The sequence below is a fragment of the Diabrotica virgifera genome, chromosome 8, assembly GCF_917563875.1.
Source record: "Diabrotica virgifera virgifera chromosome 8, PGI_DIABVI_V3a".
Lineage (NCBI taxonomy): Eukaryota > Metazoa > Arthropoda > Insecta > Coleoptera > Chrysomelidae > Diabrotica > Diabrotica virgifera.
Window position 1 is genome coordinate 138,619,610 of NC_065450.1, and position 24,176 is coordinate 138,643,785.

The 24,176-nt window shown below is 34.3% G+C and overlaps 1 protein-coding gene across 1 annotated transcript in view; it reads right to left on the reverse strand.

Moving 5' to 3' along the window:
• Positions 1–1,752: 1,752 nt before the first annotated feature.
• LOC126890348 (glutathione S-transferase 1-like) overlaps positions 1,753–24,176 on the reverse strand; it is a 37,045-nt gene continuing 14,621 nt past the window's right edge. Inside the window, exons 2-3 of the mRNA XM_050659220.1 lie at positions 12,337–12,537; positions 1,753–2,158 (exon numbers count right to left, since the gene is read on the reverse strand). Of these exons, the coding sequence (XP_050515177.1) occupies positions 1,847–2,158; positions 12,337–12,537 (513 nt within the window). The 3' untranslated portion in view covers positions 1,753–1,846. The remainder of the gene's footprint in view (positions 2,159–12,336; positions 12,538–24,176) is intronic.

A 24,176-nucleotide genomic window follows, 5' to 3' on the forward strand; every position in this document is an offset into this window, starting at 1 on the left:
TCTTTTCTGTTCTTTACCCAGGTATTTATATTGTCTACTCCACATATGCGTCTGATTTCCTCACTTCTTACCCTATCCTGTAGTCCTTTTCCAGCAATCCTTCTTAAGATCTTCATTTCGTTGGTTTCCAGATGTCTTCGTGTTTTGCTTGTATCTGGTCTTGTTTCGGCGGTGTAAGTCATAACTGGCCTAATAACTGACTTATATATTCGGGCCTTTGTTTCCAATCTTAGGTGTTTGTTTTTCCAAATTGTGTAGTTTAGGCATCCGGCCGTTCTACTGGCTTTAATTATTTGGTATTTTACCTCTTCTTCGATATTGTTGTCGGCTGATAGATTAATTCCCAGATATTTGAAAGTCATTACTTGTTGTATAATTTGATTGTCTAACTCCAATTTGCATCTTATTGGTTCTTTGGCAATTACTAAGCTTTTTGTTTTTTGGACTGATATTTTCATATTCATTTCTTTTGCGTTAATGTTGAACTCGTGCAATAATCTTTGTAAGTCGTCTTCGCACTCTGCTACTAACACGGTGTCATCAGCGTAACAGAGTATTTTTATCTCTCTATTGCCCATTTTGTACCCTCTTTTTTTCTTCACTTGTTTTATTATTGCATCCAATATTAGGTTAAACAGTAGAGGGCTTAGGGCATTACATTTTTGAGGAAGCAAAAAAATAGAGCCATTTAGTGGTCCGCGGTGATAACCAGAGCAATCTAACCTTACATTTATAAAATTGCTTTAATATTGTTTTTCTATAAGTGTTTGAACTACATATTTTTATTTTTATTTAATTTTGCAAAATTAGCTCGTTATTCAAAAATTTATAAAATTAAATTTGAATGTTTACGTCAAATTTTACGTTGTCACAACGTAGTTTCACCGCAAGCCAATAGTGGCGCTAGTGGCAACGTTCTATCAGATTTCTGTGGGAGTTGGATGTATTACAGTCAATAGTATTTGGTTTTACTCAGTCAATAGTATTTGGTTTTACTGACTCGGATAGTAGTTTGCATAGTACAGTAGAACCCCGCAAATCCGAACTAATTGGGGGGACAGCCTGTTCGGATTCCGAAAAGTTCGGATTATCCGAAAGTTAGCCTAAGAAGCTAACGAAGATGATTTTTAAAAGATTTGGACTGCCACCGATCCCTTTATGAAACTCTATCCGCACGTTTATGCCTCCAATATTCTAAAGCTGAAAAATATTTAGATCACTGAAATATGAAATGGCTAAGGCCAGTAGTTTTGTTTCGTCACGGGACATGGGAATTCGGGCCACTTAAATGATTCATTTAATTTGTAATCTGGATATTGATTACACTATGTTTCTCATGTTTCTTATCTTTTTCAATGTTTTCGTTCATAGTATACCATGGAAAATGTGTATTATGCACATTCCTTTATTGATTGTGTTTAGTCTAACTCGACGCTTTTATTCATCCATTAGTGTTCCAGTGTTTAATACTGTAATTATATCTTACGTAATTATTTTCTCACATAATAAACATGTTTTTAAATTTTTATTTTGAATTTTTAAAAAAAATTTTCACTTTCCGTTGGTTCGGATTTGCCGAAAGTTCGGATTTGCGGGGTTCGGATTTGCGGGGTTCTACTGTAGTTTAATAAAAGAATATTATATTGTTTGTATAATACTTGGTCCTTTGTTTATTTCCTCAAGACAACACAATTGTGATCCAGATACATTCTTATATTTCAAAACAAATTTCACGTTTAGTAATAAACTTAATTAAATTCTTAAAATATAGACATTTATTTTTTAGCACCAGCACATTAATGGTGAACAAATTAATAAATACATGTTATGTAATGAACATAATTTATTATTTTTCCTCCATAAGTTGAATCCAAGTAGCCTTAAACTCATCCTCAGCGTCCCTATTAAATTTAGAATAAGGTAACTCATACATCCTTTTTAACCAAGCGGTAATTTTTGGATACTTTTCTTCGGTGCACAGTCCAATCGCATTCCAGTTTGTAATTGTAGTCCAGAAGCAAAAATCTGCTATTGTTAGTTCATCACCGGCTACGTATTTATTCGATCCTATAAATTTTTCCACAATTTCATAGGCTTCTTCTAACGCTTTCAGTTGTTCTGGTATAATGTCTCGTTTTTTCTCCAAGAAAACTCTTTTCTGAAATTAAAACAAAGGATTATTTTTTTACATTTATTTTTTGTTGACCGGATCGATGAGATTATAGACGATAACAATGGAAAACGTAATATACAGGGTGAGGCAGATAAAAGTCCTATTAGAAATATCTCAAGATCTAAAGGCTACAGAATCATCAAAATTGGAATGAAGAGGTTTTGAAGAGTGATCTATTTAATGAAAATATTTTCATCGATTTGCTACTTCCGGTTATATCGAAAGTGGCTTATAACTACGGTGACCATATGTACTTATTTAAGTAGGACAGTACTTATTTTTAAATATTGTCCTAATGTACTTTAAAACCTTTCCAAGGACACGCAAATGTACTTATTTTTTCTAAAAAATGAATATTTTTAATATATTACTATGTACTTTTAAACAAATTTCTTTGTATACTGTTTCAGATATTGCAGCTTTTGTGTCTTGATGGTTTCCAATATTTCCATTCTTTTGTTGACTCTTCTCATGACTTCGTTGTTTGTGACAGGCTCGGTTCATGCTATCTTCAGGTACCTTCACCCACAGTTCAAATGCTTCCAACTTTTTAGTAGTCGACGTGTTAATTGACCATGCTTCTATTATGTAAAGCAGAGTCGAGAAAACATAACACCTTGCCTCAAGTTTTAATTATTTCAGTTCTCTTACACAAACTACCTTTCTCATTTTATTGAAGTTTGTTCTTGTCCTTTCTATTCGAACTTTGATTTCTTTGGAGTAATCGTTTGTGTGATTAATTATTGTGCCAAGATAGTTGTAGTTTTCAACTTGTTCTAAAGTTTTACCTTTAATTGTCAGGCTTTTATCATTATTTTGGGTTTTTGATATCCTCATAAAGTGTTTAGTTTTCTTGATGTTTACTGATAATTCATATTCTTCTCCATACTCAACTATCTTGTGTTTTGGAGGTCTTGGAGGTTGTCCGCTATTATGATAGTATCGTCTGCATACCTATCTAATGTTGTTAATTGGCGTTCCATTTACCTTTATTCCTGCTGTTCCTCCCTGAAGAGCTTTTTTCATAATTTCTTCAGAGTATGCACTGAATAGTAGTAGTGACAATACACGCCCCTATCGCACTCCTCTTTTAATTTCGAACTCTTCTGATGTGTGTTCGTTAAGGCGTATGTGTGCCTGCTATTTATAATATAGATTTGTTATAATTCAAAGGTCATTGTATTGTAATTGTTTTGCTTTGAGGACGTCCATTAGCTCTTTGTGGCGGACTTTATCGAAAGCCTTGTTGTAATCTATGAAACAGACGTACATATCCTGGTTCACATCCAAGCATCTCTGGATTAGTATGTTGAATGCAAACAGAGCTTCACGGGTACCTACGCCTCTACGGAATCCAAAGTGGGTTTCTTCAATATCCATATCAAGTGTTTGGTAAATGCGTTTATGAATGATCTTTAAAAACATTTTAAGTGTATGAGACATCAGGCTTATGGTGCGGTGGTCGTGCACAAAACTTCACTGCACAAGTGAAATATTTTTACACAAAATGTGTAACCTACCTAGACAACTGGAGTACAAATTTTCATGAATTTAAACTATTCAAAAGGATAGATCTAAGAAGTGAAATAACATGGAACGATGTTTGTTATTCTCTCGAAACTTTTAAATTGTATATCAAGGCAACCATGTTAAATGAAGATCAACTCTTTGACGAACTGGGAATTTTGAAAGACGTGGCTACAAGTGAAAAAATTGCTGAGTGGAACAGAGAAGAAAAAAATAGTCAGGATCGATAACTTGAAGTTTTTAAATGTGTAGATCAATTGAAATTGAAAAACTTCAAATATGCGAATTTATGTTTTGTCTTCCGGGTACTGGTCCGGCTATCGAGCGTTTATTTTCTGTAATAATTATTGGACGTCGGAAAAGTCTCAAATGTCCATATCCACTCTCAAGGCAGCGATGCTGGTGTACGCAAATTTTGATGAGACTTGTATGAAATGATTCATTTACTTTAGTCGAAGCCGGACCTTCTTAAATTAATTTTAAGTTCAGAAAAATATGAATGATGCAAAAAACCGGAAGAAGATGAGGCTATTCCAGGTCCCTCATCTAAAAACTCATAATTACAGGCTTGCAACTTTTTCAAAGTTAATATAATGTGTTATGTTTAGTTTAATTGATATAATTTTTTATGTTTAGCTAAATAGTTGATTTATTTTTAATGCCAAAAAGTTATATTTGTCCAATAACAAGATACATTTTGCGTTTTTAATACATTTTGTTTTTTGTACTTTTTTTTCTTTAAAAAGATATGGTCACCGTACTTATAACTTCGTTTTTTTTTATGGAACACCCTGTATAGTTTTTTACATTGTTCGATTCTCCTCGATGTGTTCTTTCTTAAAATATGAGGTTTTGTAATGTTATACAGGGTAATTTAAAAGATAATTACGTTTATTTTCTTAATTTCGTAGCAAAATTCACACCCTGTAGAATTGTAGTAGTTTGAGATCAAAAATTCTATTTCTGTTCAAATCATTTTTAATATAGTCTACTATTGTTAAAAATTGTTAGTATGACTAAATGTTGAATTTTACTATACAGGGTTGGTCGAAACTCGGAAAGAGTATTTTTTGAGTTTTCTTAAATAGAACACCGTGTATTTTAGTACTATAATTAAATTATGTATTATGGTACTTTTTTATTTCTTAAAGCATTCCCTATACCTAACCGCTTTAATTTGTGAGTTATTGGTGATTCAAGCCAAACATTAATTTCAACAGAAAATACGTGAAATTTTATTAGGTTGGCCTTGAAAATATTCAATCACAAATAATTTTTCGGAAATAAATACATGTTTATCTAGACTGATCCTTAAAATTAGCAATAATGGTTGATCTATTAAAATAACTACGTAGTTAAGATTGTTGGTTCAATTAACAATTAAGCACAAATAGAACTGCTAGGTATAGGGAATGCTTAAGAAATCAAAAAGTACCATAAAATGTCATTTCATTACAATACTAAAATATAGGGTGTTCCGTTTAAGAAAACTCAGAAAATACTCATTCCCTGTTTCGACCAACCCTGTATACTACAATTAAAAAATTAGCTATACTAACAATTTTTAACAATAGTACACTATATTAAAAACTATTTAAATATAAACAGAGTGTTTTATGTCAAACTACTACAATTCTACAGGGTGTGAATATGCTACGAAATTAAGAAAAAAACGTAATTATTTTTCAAACTACCCTGTATAATATTACAGAACCTAATATTTTAAGAAAGTAGACATTGATAGAATTCAAAAATGTAAAAATATACAGGGTGTCCCATTTAAAAAAACGAAGTTATAAGCGACTTCCGGTATAACCGGAAGTAGCAAATAGGTGAAAATATTTTCATTAAATAGATCACTCTTCAAAACCCCATCATTCCAATTTTCATAATTCTGTTGTCTTTAGTTCTCGATATATTTCTAATAGGCCAATTAATGATGGTCCATATCCTATGTATATGATGCGAGTATGCGGGAAACGAGATGAGCCGCGTAGCGGCGAATGTCGTATTGGGACCGTGCAAGTTCGGTAAAGCGACACCTATTTCTACGCTCTGCAACTTTATTCGCACTTTTAATTATATTGGCCAATTATATTAGTCCTGGTTACTGGATAATTGTCAAGGCCATAGTCCAAAAAAATAATGAGAAAAAATAAGATTCAGGTTATGTTATTAAAACGTAAACAATTGTATGTAGTAAATAATATTAGTTATTAAAATGCCGTGCTGCAAGCAAAATACGATTAATTAAATTTACCTTTATGTAACAATTGCATATCATATCAATATTGTGGAGCAACATATAATTTTTCTTCTTCAATGACAGTAGATATGAAATGTACGTCAATTTGACAATTCAATTGACAACATAAATTATTTAAGAAAGTTGCAATATTTCTCCGCTATTCGCGTACGATCGTTTCTTAATTCCCTTTCAAGTACTTGCACACCGCAAATAACACACACATAAACTTATATGGAATCATCTGATATATTATGTCTTATTATTTCGTGAAGATTTAAAAAAACGAACACACGAAGTCAAACAATATTTATTTTAAAGCAATTTAATAACAAATAAATAACAAATAAATAAAACAATAAAGTATTAAAAAAAAAACAAATTGAAACTAGTTGTTTTAAAGACAATAGCATTAAAAATTTCAATGTAAAACGAATAATGTTTAAATTGTTTTTATTAATTTTTTTGTTTATTTTTTGGTAGTCAGTGTTATCATCTCTAGTCCTTATGCAAGCTTCAGTTTGCGTGGGCACGCTCCTAATAAAATTATCAAGATTTTGTTGAGATAGGTTGCTCCATTCTTCAAGAGCAGCTTGTAATAGCCGTGCGGTGTTTTGTAGATTTTCCCGGCGAGCTATAATTTTTCTTTTAAGCATTTCCCACAAATACTCTATAGGGTTAAGCTCAGGTGAGCAAGCAGGCCACTCCAAACAAGGGATACCTTCTGCTTCAATGATGTCTCTATAGTCACTCTAATAGTATGTGGAGGTCCATTATCATGAATGAAAATTAAATTTTCTCCTGTTTCACCTCTCCAGAGCCTAACTACAGGTTATCACATACCTGTGAGCAGTTAACGTTGATTGGATGAGAATTAAAGGAGTTTTTTTACGGATCACAATTCCTCTCCAGAACATTACACTTCCCCTTTTATATTTGTGAACAGATCTGACAGTTTTCATTCCTGCTTGTCTTCCTCGACTTCTAAGTACACGATTTTGTGAGTCATCTGATTTTACACAAATCCTGACTGTTTCTGAAAATAGCACATTTTGTCAATTCTCAATGTTCCAGTTTTGGTGGTGAAGACACTAATTTAGGCGATCAATCTTGTGCTGACTGGATAACTCGGGAACCCATAACTGTCTCCTGCTGTATACTTCTTGGCACGAACTCTTCTTCTTATCGTTTCAACTGAAACAGGTACACCTGTAGCTTCCAAAAGCTGCCTTTGGAGCTGCTGGTGAGAAATGGTTGGGTATCTTCCAGCTTATTGGACAATTAAACGATCGTGTCGAGCCTTTATTACTTTTTGGCGACTTTCCCTTCTTTATTTTTGAGCTTTCCTAGTTCCTGTTACCTAGCATAGGTTTTAGACAGAACGCCCTCTGTTACACCTAGCTCTGCAGCTATGTCCCTCTGAGAACATTACCCGCTTCACAAGACCAATAGTCTTTCCCTGTTATAAGTTCTATAACCCCACATAAGGCATATTTTCGTTTTTGTTTTAGTTTTTTTATTTTCGTTGAAATTGCAACTCAAGCAAATAACCTATACTGTACCGAGCTGTGCTATCTGATTGTCTTATCGATTTGTATATTTTCAATAAAAACCTTTATTCTTCGTAACAATAACAAGTTTTTTCAAAAAAAAATAAATATTGTTTTGAAATACATGGTGATTCCATATAAGTTTGGGTGTGTGTACTTTAGCATTTTAATGGATTTTTTCTATGATCATCCAGGACAAAAAAATATATTCAAATTTATTTATTTTGTAACAAAAACACAAGTAGTTATATAATAATTAAATTAATTATTTTGTTGATACATTTATATTTTGGATATTACAATAATTATAAAAATGAATCTGACATTAAATTTTCAATATCCCTATTAGGCCTGGATCTCGCGTAACAAAAAAATGTTTATATTTGAAGCTGAAAATTTGTTAATAGCTTAATGGTGTTTAGTCGGACAAACTTTGATGTAGGTAAACACTGGAACAAGGGAAGTTTTAATTGTGGAACGTGATTTTAGTTGTGGAACTTGTTATCCTGACAAGTTTATAATTATGAAAACTAGAAGGTTGTTTTTAAGTTTATTCAATAGCAAACTTTATATTTTATAATATATGAAAAAATGTTTGTCCGACAAATATGTTGGGAATTTTAATAAGTCACGCACGTAGAACATATCAAATGACAAGAAGTATGTTGGTAATAAATAGCAGTCTGGTTTTTGCATGTGAAAGGGTGACAAATCAATTGGAAGTGCTGTCCGACAAAATACATGGGTCGCTTTTGTAGTCTGACGTTCGAAACCTGTAACCTGTTCCACAATTAAAACTTTCCCTGTTCCAGTGTTCCCGTACATCAAAGTGTGTCCAACTAGACACCGTTAAGGTACTAACAATTCAACTTGCTATTAATAAACCTTTTTTGTTTAAATATTGTGAACGGTCAAATCCTATGCCTTTGACTTGACATTGGTCATTGCGCATGTGCCACCTTCGATACAGAGTGTGATCTTCCGGTTCTATTTTTTTTTAAATCTGTATCATAATGAAGCTCATTATGATACTGGTCAGGTACTGAAATTGTAATTAATATATTAAATAATTGATTGATTCGACCGTTAGACACTTGGTTGGAATTCATTTTATCTAACAATAAAACCCTGAAAACTTTTGTTTTTAATATTCCCAGCAAATTTCTTTAAAGTGCCTTTTTCAAGTGATGTTTTTACTATGGGTCTACATTTTCAAGTCTCTAGCTATATGAATAGGTTGAGGAGTGTGGAGCTGTTTTTCTCACGTTGGTCATTCAGAATTATATCTGTATTTTTAAATTTATTAATTTTCATAGATTCTAATAAAGATAGCTTAAGGCCTTTATTTTGAAAATGAATAATTTTATACTGTTAATTAAAATAATGATTATGATCTAGAAGGTTAAATGCGTACGTCATCATCATCATCATGGTGCTACAGCCCTTAGAGGGCCTCGACCTTCTCAAGCGTTCTACGCCATTCTGTTCTGTCCCTTGCCTGCACTTTCCAGTTGCCGACTCCGATCTTCTCGGCATCTTGTGTTACCCCGTCCATCCACCTCAACTTTGGTCTACCCCGTCTTCTCATTCCCACGGGTTGAGCTGTTAGAATCCTTTTTATCATGTTCGATTCAGGGGCTCGGGCTACATGTCCTGCCCACTGCAGGCGATTTCGCTTAATTATAGTGATAATATCTTTTCCACCAAACGTTTGCTTGTAGATATTCTGCAGTTCAAAGTTATATCTACGCCTCCATATTCCGTTCTCACAAACCGCTCCGAATATCTTGCGTAGTACCTTTCTTTCAAAAATTGATAGAGCGGATTCATCTGTTTTAGTTAGCGTCCATGCCTCTGAACCATATGTGAGAACGGGGACTATCAATGTTCTATACAGCCTTATACCGAGTTTTTTGAGACAGACGTTTGTTAGATAAGTACTTTGATAGACCATGATAACACCTATTTGCAATTATTATTCGCCTTTTTATTTCCTCAGATGTGTCATTATTGGGGTTAACCGATGTCCCTAGATATATGAACTCTTTGACCGCTTCGAAGTTTTGGTCATTGATGATTAGATCTGCATCAACATTTCCAGCTCTTGTGTTTGTGTTGGTCGCCATGAATTTTGTTTTATTTTGATTTATATGTAACCCCATTAGTTCTGCTGCTGCTACTAGATCGGTTAGGATTTCCGCAGTTCTCGCCCTGGTTCTTGTTATAATGTCCAAGTCATCTGCATATGCAAGAATTTGGACTGATCTATTAAATATTGTTCCTCTGCTATCTAAATTAGCGTCTCGTACAACTTTAAGGCTACATTAACTGACACGCCAGCGCATCTCCCTGCCTTAACCCCTTATGTATTTCGAATAGGGTTGACGAGTCCTTTTGAATGTTTACTGCTGATAGCATCTTCGCCATTGTCACTTTTATCATAGATATGAGTTTTTTTGGAATTCCCAACTCATTCATAGCATTGTAAAGACTTGGTCTTAAGACACTTATTATGCCGCTTTAAAATCGACAAAAATATGGTACATATCTATGTTAAACTCTTGCGCTTTTTCGAGGATCTGTCGTAGTGTAATAATGCGTACGTAGAATCTGTTTTTATATTATTGAAAGCCCTTTTATGCTCTGCTATGTGTTTGTCCAAGGTTGTGCCAGTTTTACCGATGTAAGTTTTTGGACAGTAACCACATGTCAATTTGTATTCAGCGCTCTGTAATTGATTTTATTTTGACTCTTATTGTTTTTAATGTATATGGATAAGTTGTTTTTATGTGTTTGGCTTTTTTGTTACTATCTTGCCTGTATATGTGATAGAGGATAGAGCAGAAGATACTGGGTTTTTTCTGTGGTAATGGGATGACAACACAGAAGTTTTTGAAAACAAAGTATACCAAAGGATGAATTGTTTAATTTTGTTGTTTATTCTACTCTTACGCATTTTCTAAAATTAAATATTTTAAAATAGCGACCTTTTAACCACCTAACCTTAGGGTCTTTCTGACTAGCTAATCACTAGGGAGCGGATTTTATGCTAAATGCATATTGCATGCATATTTCGCAAATTTGAGAACTTTACTAAATTTTGCATATTTTTAAAGAAACATGCATATTTTGTGCCTATTAAAAAACATTTAAGTCCAAAAAATTTTTTTAATTTTTTAATTTGACACAAAATATTTCCCCGCACAGGCTGTCGTATCTATTAATTCGAGAACTACCTGAAGAGGACGGCTCATTCACTGCCTTTCATTTTTTTCTTAGAAAATACCCGATCTTTACACAAAGTACTTATATTGCTTATAGTAACCCGTTATAAAATGATTGTAGGATGTTTTATCTACTTCTATTATATTTAGTAGGTACCTATAATTCTGGTGATTCTTTTAAATCATCTATTGTTAAGAGAATTTACACCTTTAACCATAGTTTTACGATTTTCTAACGGAAATTAACAAGTTATTTTACATACGCCCCAATTACTTCTATTGGTGTTGAAAGTAGTTTTTCAAGTTATAAAAATATTTTATCTAATCAAAGAATAGGTTTCCTCGTAAAGAATTTGGAAAAACACATTGTACTGAATTATAATCGAAGATAATAATATATTTTTTCTACAACTGTGTTAAAAATGCAATTTTTAGCACTCCATACGAGCGTTAAAAATGCTACTTTAAGGCACTAGTGCTTTCAAAAATTTTAAGACACTGCAGTTCGTATTGACCGTATATGCAATTCTGATGTAATGTCAAAAAAATATAAAATTGGAATGTCAGTCAATTTCAAGTAAAAGTTTTTGTAGATATTGTCCTGTAATTACGTTTGTAGAAAAAATATTATATGATATGCGTGTTAAAAAGTACATTTTTAAGACACTCATGTGAATTGCAGAACTCGATATCGCTCATTCTGCAAACTTTCACATGCGTGCCTTAAACGTGTACTTTTAACACTTATATCATAAATAACTATATAGTGATATTGTTGTTTTATTTTAAATAAGTAACTATTGGTAGCAGTTTTTGTAAAAACTGTGAATAAATTGCATATAAGTATTATAAAAAAATGATTTTTCCGCAAATCGCCAGGAAATTTTGACATTCCTGTCAAAATTTCTTGAAGAAAAAGTCAGGACTTCCTTACTGTAAGGAAATGTCATTTCCTTACTGTAAGGAAATGATATTTCCGTACAGTTGTTAGTGTTCTATTTATAAGCGTCAAGTTTGACAATTCAACCTCAATACGTTTCCATAGTAACCCAAGTAATTTTATTAGGAATTTCAAAGCACCATTTATTTGGGAATAAAATTATCGCGTTTTTTTTTAAATCAATCAATATCTGTCGAATTTTAAACGATTTGCGGAAAAATAGTATGTTTACCTCGTAGGAAAAGCCACATTCCTAGACTCTGTGTTGCTAAGTCTCGGCTTGCGCCTCGACTTAGCAATCTTCACAGTCGTCCAGGAATGTTAAGCTTTTCCTACCCGGTAAACAATGTACTATTATTTGAAAGATAATAAATAAGATTGTCGCACCCCTATAAAAGACCCCTTAGAATAGAATAGAACAGAAACTTTGTGGTATCTCGAAATGCGCATTTTTTGAATTTTTGTGCATATCTTGCGCATATTTCGTAATTTTTTACCGCATATATATGCGCATATTTCATCAAAATTGATCGCATATAAATCCGCTCCCTACTAATCACTATAAAAAAAACGATGGACGAAAATAATTAGAGGCTGATCTGGCATATGCAAACATTTATAAAATTAAAAAACAAGAAAACATATTAATATGAAAAAAATGTTTGTTTAATACGTACCACAATAACAGCTCCTCTAACGTTGAGGATATTAGAGTCAAAGTGAAGTCTGTGATCAACGATGGCCCTCTTTTGTAATTTTTTTGGATACAAAAAATCATCTTTTCCGTATTTTGATACTAAATAAGACATGATAGCATGACTGTCGATTAAAATAAAACCATCGTCATCTAAAACTGGCAGTGTATGTTGGGGATTCAGCTGAAAAGTAAACAATAAATAAGAGGCAATCTTTTATATATAATTTATCTTGAACTTATGTAGCTCGTAGGATACATAAAACATTAACTGGTTACAGACCTTGTAACGATAGCGCTGCTGGCTACGGAGCTGAATTTACATATGGGCTGAATGGGCTATAGCGCTGGGCGGCAGAATTCAATAGGCGGCAAATTTTGGTAAAAAAGTAAAAAATAAATTATTCCAAAAGTTAAAAATATGTGAAAAAAATTACTTGTAATAAATTTGTAAACATAACAATTTGTAATTATGTTGTCTTCTTCTTCTTCTTCCTCTTTATAAGCAATTCTGCTTGTTCATTGGTGGATTGATACCTCTATGGAAGGTTGTCACTCCATCTTTTGCTCGATCGGCCGATACTTCTTCTACCGATTGGTGATTTATCTCGTGCTATTTTGACCACACGTGTCTTCCCCATTCTGGTTATGTGGTTGTTCCATTCTTCTTTTATTTTAAGTGTCCATTCGTTTATACACTGTACGTTACATTGTCTTCTAATATTTTCGCTCCTCTTTCGATCTCTCAGTGTATGTCCTGTAATTATTCTCAGTACCTACTCTCATCTCTGCCGTTTCAAGTAGTCTTTGTGTTGTGGCTGTATCGGGTCTTGTTTCTAATGCGCATGTCATTATTGGTCTTACACTAGCTTTATAAATTCTTGACTTCATCTCAGTGTTAATATGTCGGTTTCGCCATATAGTGTTATTAAGGCATCCTGCCAATCTATTTGCTTTTTGTACTTGATTTCTCACTTCTTTGTCTAGGTCTCCATAACTTGACAATGTAATTCCAAGGCATTTTACTTCCATTACTTGTTCAATATTGATACCATCAATTTATATTTTGCATCTGATTGGTTATTTACTGATTACTATTGTTTTCGTTTTCTGAGATGAAATTGTCATATTGAATTATTTTGCTCTTATGTTAAATATGTGGACTAATCTTTGCAGACTATCTTCATCTGGGGATATCAATATTGCGTCGTCTGCGTAGCAGAGTGTTTTTACTTATTTGTTTCCCATTATATATCCTCTTCCTTTGTTGACGTTTTTGATGATTCCATCCATGATTAAATTGAAAAGCATAGGACTCAATGAGTCTCTCTGTCTTATTCCGCTGCCTATATCTATAGGTTTTGTAAGTTGTCCATCTATTCTGGCTTCCATTTTGTTGTTTTGGTGGATGTTCTCAATAGTTTTTATGATATCTAGAGTGTCTTCTCTATTATACAGAAGATGGATTACATCTTTGAGTCTAACTCTGTCAAATGCTTTCTTTAAGTCAATTAGACATAGAAATGCTGGTCTATTATACTCTAGTGATTTCTCAGTAATTTGCTTTATGACGAATATTGCATCTGTACACGATCTTCCAGTACGAAATCCCTATTGTTCATCTGCTAAACTTATCCTCTGTAATTATGAAAAATATAAAAATATGTAAATTTTACAAAATGTAATGAAAACCAGGATGTCATAGAGGGGTATTATACACGCACAGCTTTCAAGTCAAGAAGTGCACTGAAGACGAACAAAACTACTGGTGAAATGTATTAATTAAAGAGTGATTGCGGTAGTCAAATCTCTGATAACTGCAGGATGCAGGCCTACCTTTACGAGGGCATTATGAGAAATTCGGGTCACTGTCAAACAGTGGCAACTTTATCTTGTAGACCGGGCAGTATCGTCGCCCCCGCTAGCGAAATTATTCTGATTCTATTTTTTTGCACAACTTACTCAAAAAGAGGTCCTTATAATATATCCACGGAGTGCCAGGCGGTGCCGTGGTCGAAAAATTGTTTAAACAATTTTTTTTAAACAAATTCACAAAAATAATTTTTTCATTTCGAACAAAATTTTTTTAGATATTATTCTGAGCAAAAAAGGTCTCTTGTCATTTTTTTCTAAATTTGATTGGTGTCGAGTTATATGCGATTAAAAATTTGAAAAATGCGAAAATGGCCATTTAAAGTCACCAAATCAAGGTTCAAATCCCTTCTTCAAGGTCCTGAAGAGATTTTTGTCATTATTTTATTAGAAAGCTGTTATTGTTAATTATTAACAATTAGCGCTATAGTCCAGGATATATCGTCGCCCCCGTTAGTGAAATTATTCCGATTCCATTTTTTTGCAGAAACTTACTCAAAACGAGGTCCTTATAAAATATCCACAGGGTGCCGGGCGGTGACGTGGTCCAAAAATTGTTTAAACAATTTTTTTTAAACAAATTCACAAAAATATTTTTTTCACTTCGAACAATTTTTTTTTTTTAGATAATTTGGGACATTCTGAGCAAAAAATGTCTCTTGTGATTTTTTTCTAAAATTGATTGTTGTCGAATTATACGCGATTTATAATTTGAAAAATGCGAAAATGGCCATATAACTCGACAACAATCAATTTTAGAGAAAAATCACAAGAGACCTCTTTTGCTCAGAATAACCCAAATTATTTAAAAAAAAAATCGTTCGCAATAAAAAAAAATATTTTTGTGAATTTGTTTAAAGAAAAATTGTTTAAACAATTTTTCGACAACGGCACCGCCCGGCACCCTGTGGATATGTTATAAGGACCTCGTTTTGAGTAAGTTTCTGCAAAAAAATGGAATCGGAATAATTTCACTAACGGGGGCGACGGATACATCCTGGACTATAGCGCTAATTGTTAATAATTAAAAATAACAGCTTTGTAATAAAATAATCACAAAGATCTCTTTAGCACCTTGAAGAAGGGGTTTGAAACTTGATTTGGTCACTTTTTGAATTTCATAATAATAATGTTTACTCGAGTTATTAAGCCTTGAAAATAGCCATTTTCGCTTTTAATCGCATATAACTCGACAACAATCAATTTTAGAAAAAAAATGACAAGAGTCCTTTTTTGCTCAGAATAAGCCAATTTATCTAAAAAAAAATATTTAAAATGAAAAAATTATTTTTGTGAATTTGTTTAAAAAAATTGTTTAAACAATTGAGGCGTCCTTTGCAAAAACCCCATATGTCACTTTTTACAACATCGGAGATATTTAAAAAAAAGTTATTTAATTGAACCCTATTAAGTTTACGGAAATTCTCAAATTAGTGATTTATTATCTTGATGATTACACACAGTTTACAATATAAATAACATTATTTTTACCTTTTGTTTATTTATGAAGGACATTTATTCATTTGACATATGGGATTTTTGCAGGAATTTTTCATTAATTTATAGGAAAAACGATATTTATAGTAATACACCAAAATAAAAAATGAACGAAAAATGGTGTTTACTTATAAAATCACACAACACAACTATTCGAAGGAACTTTAACCTATAAAAACCTACTGACAGCCAAGCGATAAAGTTTCCCGCAAAAACACCAATAGTCATTAACAAAGGGAATTGCGCTTGACATATGGGGTTTATGCGGAATCGCCTATACTTTTGTCGCTTATATTTTGGATTACTGTAACTTTAATGGAAGTTTCTTACGCAAGGAACGTAGGTAATTAGTCCTTCAATCCATAGATGGCATAAGTCCATTTTCGGAAAAAAAAGGACTACTGGGGTTTTTGCAAAGAACGCCTCAATTTTTCGACCACGGCACCGGCCGGCACCCTGTGGATATGTTATAAGGACCTCTTTTTAAGTAAGTTTGCGCAAAATAATCGAATCGGAATAATTTCGCTAGCGGGGGCGACGATACTGCCCGGTCTATTGTGCCTAGAACTGATTGCCGAGTTCGATTCAATCATAGCTCGCAATCCAGTCGGAAATTTACTAAACGCAATAGCAAGTGACAGAAAGTGGGTATTATTCCGATCACGGGTTATAGTATAAAATTTGACATCAATTAAATAGAAGGTCAAATTTAAGTTTTGCCTTAAAATTTTGATGCATAATTACAGCTACATTTGAAGTAGGTTAATAAATTATTTTATTATCATTGATTAATAAATAAATACACAATTTATATAAAAAATCAATAACATATATTCTTTTTGTTATTTTATTCACTTTGGCGGAACCTTAAACACAAGCATTCAACTGTGTCAACAATGAGGATAGCTTTGTACGTTGTCAAAATTTATCGTAAAATAACATAAACTTATCAAACAATTTCTAACTCCAATATAAATTTTTTTGTGAAAACAACTGTTTGTACCTATACTATAAGGTTTGTTCTAGCATCAGTTTCAAACGGTTTGAAACCATCAGCGAATAGTGGACCAGCGCGAGTAGAGGGATAGCACTGGTGACTTTATTATGTTTTCTCACTGACCAACTATTTGCTGACGGTTTTTGACTAGTTTGACTGTTTGCTAGAACAAACCTATAAAAAACTTCAAAATGCAAAAATTCGACAGAATAACAGCAAAAAATTCAACAAACTGACAGCCACAAAAGTAAACAAACCAAAACGTCAGTAATTGTTCTTAAATATGTGACAACATCCCCAATCGTCTTTCTTTGTACCAGGATTGGCAGTTTTAAGCCAACATGCTTAAAACCTTGGTTTAAATCAATTGTTTTTTTAAGAAAAAAAAACTGGTTTTTTATTGAACCTACAAATTGGTGTTTTTATTTAAAGTTTTTATACAGCTGCCGCAAATGAAGAAAATTAAGATAAATAAATTCTATTTTTTACTTTCGAACTTAGCTATTTTGAATATGTTTTGATACGTTTGAAGATGTTTTTTTTTTATTTTAATTTTTTGTGTGTGTAAATAAAAATAAAAGTTTTCTTAATCATTTTTTTTATTGTTTATTGCTATTATTTTATAAAATAATTTATTAATTTTTAAAGTATTTAGACCTATGATACCTTGTATCAAATAAACCTGGTTTAAACCAAATAAACCTGGTTTAAACAAAAAACCTGGTTATTTTGGTTTGTTTTAAAAACCTTGGTTTTTGCCTACCCTGCTTTGTACCTATCTCTTTTCAATGCACTGAGTCTAGATCGTTCATAAAAATAACATGTGTTTTTAGTTAATAACAGGCGGCAGCTGGTTTGTCATTAGTTTCATGTGTGGAAGAGAATGATGCTAGAGAAAAAGTATGTGTTTTATCTCGCCAGGTATTAATGACGCACGGGTAAAGACTCGTCGACTCAACTGTATACTGGTCTACAAGTCAGGATTCGAGAGGTTGACCCTTCTGCCATGTATATGAACTTACTACTCTGCACACTCTCTTAATTTAGTTGGAAACAGCGCTGCCAGCTGTTGTAAAAAAATACTAATTTCTTCTTACTTCTTCAATACCTGTACGTTTTTTCTCAAGCTATTTCTCAAGCTTTTTTTTCTACCAAGCGATGGGATATATTGAAAGAATTCTTGGTGAAAAAAGACAATGATGACCTAAAGAAAATATCAGGCACTTGTTGATCGGCACGTGACGAGGCTTGTCAAAGCCGTAACAGAGACTGAAATAAAGTGATAAAGCCACTCACCGTCATATCATATGCCATGAGTAAAAAACCTAGAACAAGATGCGAAGCTTCTGGATAACTTTAGCAAATACAAAGCTTAACAGCTCTATTTTGTGGGGAGACTTGTTATCTAGATTTAACCTGACAAGTCAAAAGTTACAGTAAACATACGTTAACCTTTCTACTGTCCCAAAACTCAACGAATCATTAATAGAATATACAATAATAATTATTCGAGATGCAACCGCTCCGTACACACGCACTCTCGCCTCACCTAATTTCGACTACCATCGACGAGTGCTAGGAGATGGATCGCCATAAAAGATATAAAGGGACATTCGCCACAATAGGGAGGCGAGGGGCAGTTATCAGTAGTAAGTATACGTTAGTAGTCTGGTGCCGACCACTGGACTGGTAACACGCGTGCGAGCGGAGCAGAGCAGCAGCAGCGAAGAGAAGCCAACGAGTAGTGGGGATTGCTCGGCTGTGGACATTTCAGTCCTGCCTTGAATGTAAGCTAGGCAACAGTTGAGCGTTTTCACTCTCCGAGGCGAGAAGACGACAAGGAGCCAACGGTGGAAGAAGTTGTACGGCTAGCAGGAATTTTCATTCCAATCACGAATGTAAGCGTGATAGCGAAGTCGTGCACTTCTAAGCCTTAGGCGAGAAGGAGAGGCAAAGGCCGATCGGCTGGATGTGGTGAAACTGAGGAAATTTGATTTTATTGGATTCTCTGAGACGCCACAGCTAGAGATCGGCTAGCAGAAAAAGAATTAGCGGGCTCGACGTGAGCCCGCTACGGGATATCTACTGTGCCTCCGTAAGGGATGGGTGCAATTTAAAACATTGTACCTCGACACTGCAAGGTGTAGTTCTTTAGAAACCTACATCGTGCAGCCCCGGCCCCTAGGTCAGTAGATTGAGAAACGCAAGAGGAACCCGTATCTAGTTCTGTCTGGGTACGTGATCTACCGCGCTTGGTGCAGGGAGACAACCCTGAAGTCGGGCCAGTCGGCAGAAAAAAAGGCTTCGTCAATATTAGGACCGTTCGCCCCCAACCCCAGACGATTGATCGAGCTAGGTCTCGATCACGCCCCCGATCCATGGCGCAATCCCCGCCCATCTATGAGTGCTCACGCAAAGTGGGCCCAAACCTGTTTCAGGAATTAAGTTCCGACACAGATGACTGCTCATCCATGGATGAAAATGGTTTCAAGAAACCTAGGAGCGAGAGGAAAAAGGAGAAATCCAAAAAGAAGAAAGAAGAGAAAACGAAGAACGACGCAGAAGCGAAGAAGGATGGAGAAAATCCAAAAGCAGAGCCCATGGACGACGAGGCAGAGCAGGCAGTCAGAGGCACCACCAAACGAGCGAAGCCAACGAAGACATGAAAGAGAAGGTACTTAAGACAAATGAGCAAGAAGAGATGAGAAAGATGCTAGAGGCGATGACGGCAGAGAGAGACCAACAAAAGGCCGAAAACGAGAGATTGATAATCAAAATCTCTCAACAACAAAAAACGATGCTAAAAATGCAAGCCCAATTGGATGATCTGATAGAACAACAAAGAATGATGACAGAACTCTTACAGAATCTCCAACAGAAGCCAGTCTCTGAAGTCGAGAAATCGCAGCCACTCCCTGAAGCCAAAAAGTCACCCGCAGAGGAGAGACTAAGGAAGATCCGAGAGACACCAAAAAATAAAGAAGATTTCCCAAAACTGAAGACACTCATCTCAAAAGACGAGACGACATCATGGGAAACCCAAGCAAAAAACGCCATGAGAGCTGCTTCACCCCCAGCAGAAGAATCCTTCAATCTGCCCCGAGGAAATGCCCCACCAATGCATCCATCTACGAGCACGGGTGGAGATACGCCTGCCGCACGGCATCCCAATGATTCAGAGTCGGACCAAATGGAGACGAACCAACAAGAAGAAGCTGCCGCGTTACCTGAACAACAGGTAACCCGTCAACGAAAGCCGCCTGTAATTAAATTACAGAGCGTGAGCGAGACAGAGGCTATCCTCAGTATAGCCCAGAAACAAAGCGTGATCACGATAAACAAGATCTCCAGAAGCGGAAGGGAAACCCTCATCCAGGCGAAAAGCCCGGAAGATTATCGAAAGATGACCCACATTATCGAGGATTACGCAAAGAACATGACCCTAAAAGATCCCAAGAAGAGACTACAATGGATAGCCTTCCCATTCGAGGAAGAAGTAAAACCTAAAATGGTAATAAGAGTAATAACGAACACCAAAGAGGAAGAGATCAAGAATGACATGGCAGATCAATATAACATTGACTGCCAAGCAGCAAAGAACATGTCAACAAGAGCCGGCCCAAGAAGACAGCTACCTATGTTCGTCATAACTGGATCAGGGGGACGTCGAGGCGGCGAGGCGCATAACCAACCTGTGCCACATGAAGGTCGTGGTAGAGGATCTCCGAAAAGAGACAGGACCAACGCAGTGTTTCAACTGCCAAGGCTACCACCACGCCCAGAACGCGTGCCACAAGGACCCCAGGTGTGTCAAATGCGGTGAGGATCACCCCACTAAGATGTGCAAAGGGCCAAAGAAGTCAAAGCTACATGTGCCAACTGTAAAGGCAGCCATCCAGCCAGCTACAGAGGATGCCCTAGATGCCCTACGTGGGGAAGACCACTAGAACACACACTGTTTCTGCTTTTAGTTCAGGGGTTCAGAGTTTAGAGTTCGATTAAAAATTTAGTTTTTTAAAAGGATTCCGTCACCAAAATGGTTTGAAAATCGCTGTTTTAATTCAACAAAAAATTTTAAACTGTTTTAACAGTGGGAGAATGAGATAGTAATAAAAGATTAATGAATAACATTCACATTGTGTTTAGTCTGTTTGGTAATTTTAGTTTCAAATACGTTTAAATGGGGTTTTAACAAGGTTAAATTTCTTTAAATATTTATTTCTGTAAATAAATTCGTTTTTTACTTTGATAATTCGGTGAAATCGAACTCAGCAATAAATAAGGAGCTATCGGAAAAAAGTAAATAAAGCGGGCTTTGGAATATATTATGTCTTTATATATCAGATGGTTATTCAATCACACCTAAGGAATTGATAAAACATAAATAAATATTATACAGAGGATCTAAATTATGGAATAAATTCATTTTCTCTAAAATGGACGACTTTAGAAAAAATCCCAAAATAGGTCGATTTTTATTTTCAAATTATAATTTTTTGGCATAGGTATATTTCATACTAGTGTGGCACCTCATTTGAAAGGATGTTCAATTCTCTATACAGTAATATAAACATTAATATCATTATTTATACAGGGTGGCCAAAATAATAATTTTTTAATTAAATTTATTGACGAAAAAAGAAGAATGTATGCAATTTATTTAACTCAAAATACATTATATCGCCGTCAGAAAATAGAAGAAAAATGTGTAGGTGTGACTGCAGGGCCGTCTCAACCCGGGGGTGCGAGGCACCCGGGCGCCAAGTCCAAGGGGCGCAAGCCGAACACTTTCTAGGCTTAAACTTACGCTTCTTGTCCTTATAAAAACTACAAATAACAAAAATATACAAGTGCACTTTTGGTATTTTTTACAAAGGCTATTAATGGTGCGAACGACATGCAAATGAAATATGAAACCCATTTAGATTATTCCGACAATAATAATTTCAAGAAGGTGACGCGTAATTTTGACCAATATTGAATGTCGAGTGACAATGAATCACTTTCTTGTAAAAATTATCACTGTATCCGATTTTGCTGACAAAAGTATAATTGTCTTTTGAGGAGCTATGTAGATAATATTATGTAAAAGCGCCGCATTACATGTGTAATGGCGGCACACATAGTGAAAGCGGTTTCCGCTAGCGGGCAAACCGCGCGGGTGTGGTAACACAGTGAAGACGGGTAAAAGCGAGAGAGATCGTTCAAATCCGGCAGTTGCGTCTACTACTTGTAGCAAAATGTCGTCTTCCGATGATGATATAATTGCTTTAGGTTCTGTTTTGACTAAACTGAAAAGAAAGAGAGTTGATGTACATCCTATTAATCGAGAAAGATTAATTTATGGAGAATATCATCATCTATTTCAAAAATTAAAAGATGATGAACGATTCTTCCAGTATATGAGAATGACTCAAGAGACTTTTAAATATATTTTGGAGAAAGTGGAGTATCGTTAAAAACAATATTAAACGCTCAACTTACAGTCAACCAACAGAATATCGAAAGAGTTGAGAATATACATATCTGGGTACGAATTTAAATAGCGAATGGGACTACTCAGAAATTAAACAGCGAATAATAAAATCGAAAGCAGCATACTTTAGAATGAGACCCATTTTCAACAGTCGAGACATATCATTAAAAACAAAATACCGTCTGTTGAAATGCTATATATTCACAGTTCTGCTCTACGGAATGGAAGCTTGGACACTAACTGTTACATCTATGAATCGGCTGGAAGCTTTCGAATGTGGTGTTATAGGAGCATCTTACGTATATCCTGCGTTGGCCGAATTACTAACGTGGAATTCCTGCGTAGAATGGGGAAAGAGTGTGAATTTCTCATAACCATCAAAACAAAAAAATTAGAATATCTAGGACATGTTATGAGAAATCAAGAACGTTACGGCCTTCTCCAACTGATTCTCCAAGGGAAGGTATGTAAATGGTAAAAGAGGACCGGGAAGAAGACGCATTTCCTGGCTTCAAAATTTACAAAAGTGGTATAATACCACTACCACTGAATTGTTCCGCGCTGCGGTAGACAAAGTCAAGATAGCCATGATGATCGCCAACATCCGGAACGGATAGGCATTTTAAGAAGAAGAAGGAGTATCGTTTAATTAAAAACTGGTGTAATTTACATAAGCAGGCTATCCTTCCGGAAGAAAGGCTTGTTGAGGTAAGTAGTTTTGTTGTAAATTTATTTTTCAAGTACTGATTTAGTTAATAGTTAATACTGGAATGGTTTTAGAAATACCTAAGTCACACAAAATTACGGTTTCAATAAGATTGACTTTATTACTTTTTTTTATTATAATGTACAATTATTTATAAAATTAATCCATGAAGAACTATTAATTCTTATTATAAAAGAGCGAATAAACTAAATTATCATTGCAGTCAACATTAAAACCGCACGGAAAAAACTAAATTCTCATTCTAGCAAAAGCAGTCAGGCGGGTTGAGGCGGTTGGCCCGCGCGGACCTGCTTTGACTATGTACCCCAGTTAATAGGTAAAAAAACATGAAAAAATGTTAAACAGGGTTTTGAAGGTGCTAAACGGTAGAGGAGTGATAACTGATGATAATTCCGTCAAGACGTACAGCTAATTTTTCTTCTTCTTTTTTTTAAACAGTTACAAAGAATGAAAAACTCAGTTTTTTGACGATAAAACGTTTTTTGTTCATTTTAGAGAAAAATGTTTCAAAGAAATATTGTAGACCTTAAAAAGTTCTTTACTTTGGTGGGACACATATTGAAATATATAAACAATTGACCGAGATAATTGCAAAAAACCCTCATTTTTGCACTAATTTATAAATATTGATAACTTTACTTTTTGCATAATGATTTATAATTTAACTACTTTAAATTATGCTATTTAATGGGCTATTTAAGTGTGCCAAATTTCAACCAGATCGACCAAATAGTTTATAAGTTATTCAATTTGTTTATCCAAGAGAGCAATTGTTTATACAACTGTTCTTGCCCTAACAGTGACTCTAGAGATATTTAGCAAATCGCAATCAGTTATTCGAGAATCTATTTTTAAGATATATTAAAAAAATTTAACATTTTATTAAAATTGTTATTAAAAAAACCGTTTGAAAAAGGCCCTAATTTTTAGGTTATAAACAATTAGAATAACTTTGACAGTTTTTATGTCACACGTTTGCATGTAGGCTCACTGGAAAGCTGATGAAAAATTACATATTAAAATAGAAAAATTAATTGTATATGACTAATATGAATCAAGTTATTATTTTTTTAATAAATCAATTTTGCCTTGTTTATAAACATTAAGAGCTGAAAATTGAACATATTGTATTTATGGGAAACTATATATTTAATGATCCAGTGTATAGATTGCATAGGCAGTGAAATAATAAAAAAACTTATTATTATAACGGTATCGCTAACTGACGGTACTCGTGAAACACCACCAACGAAA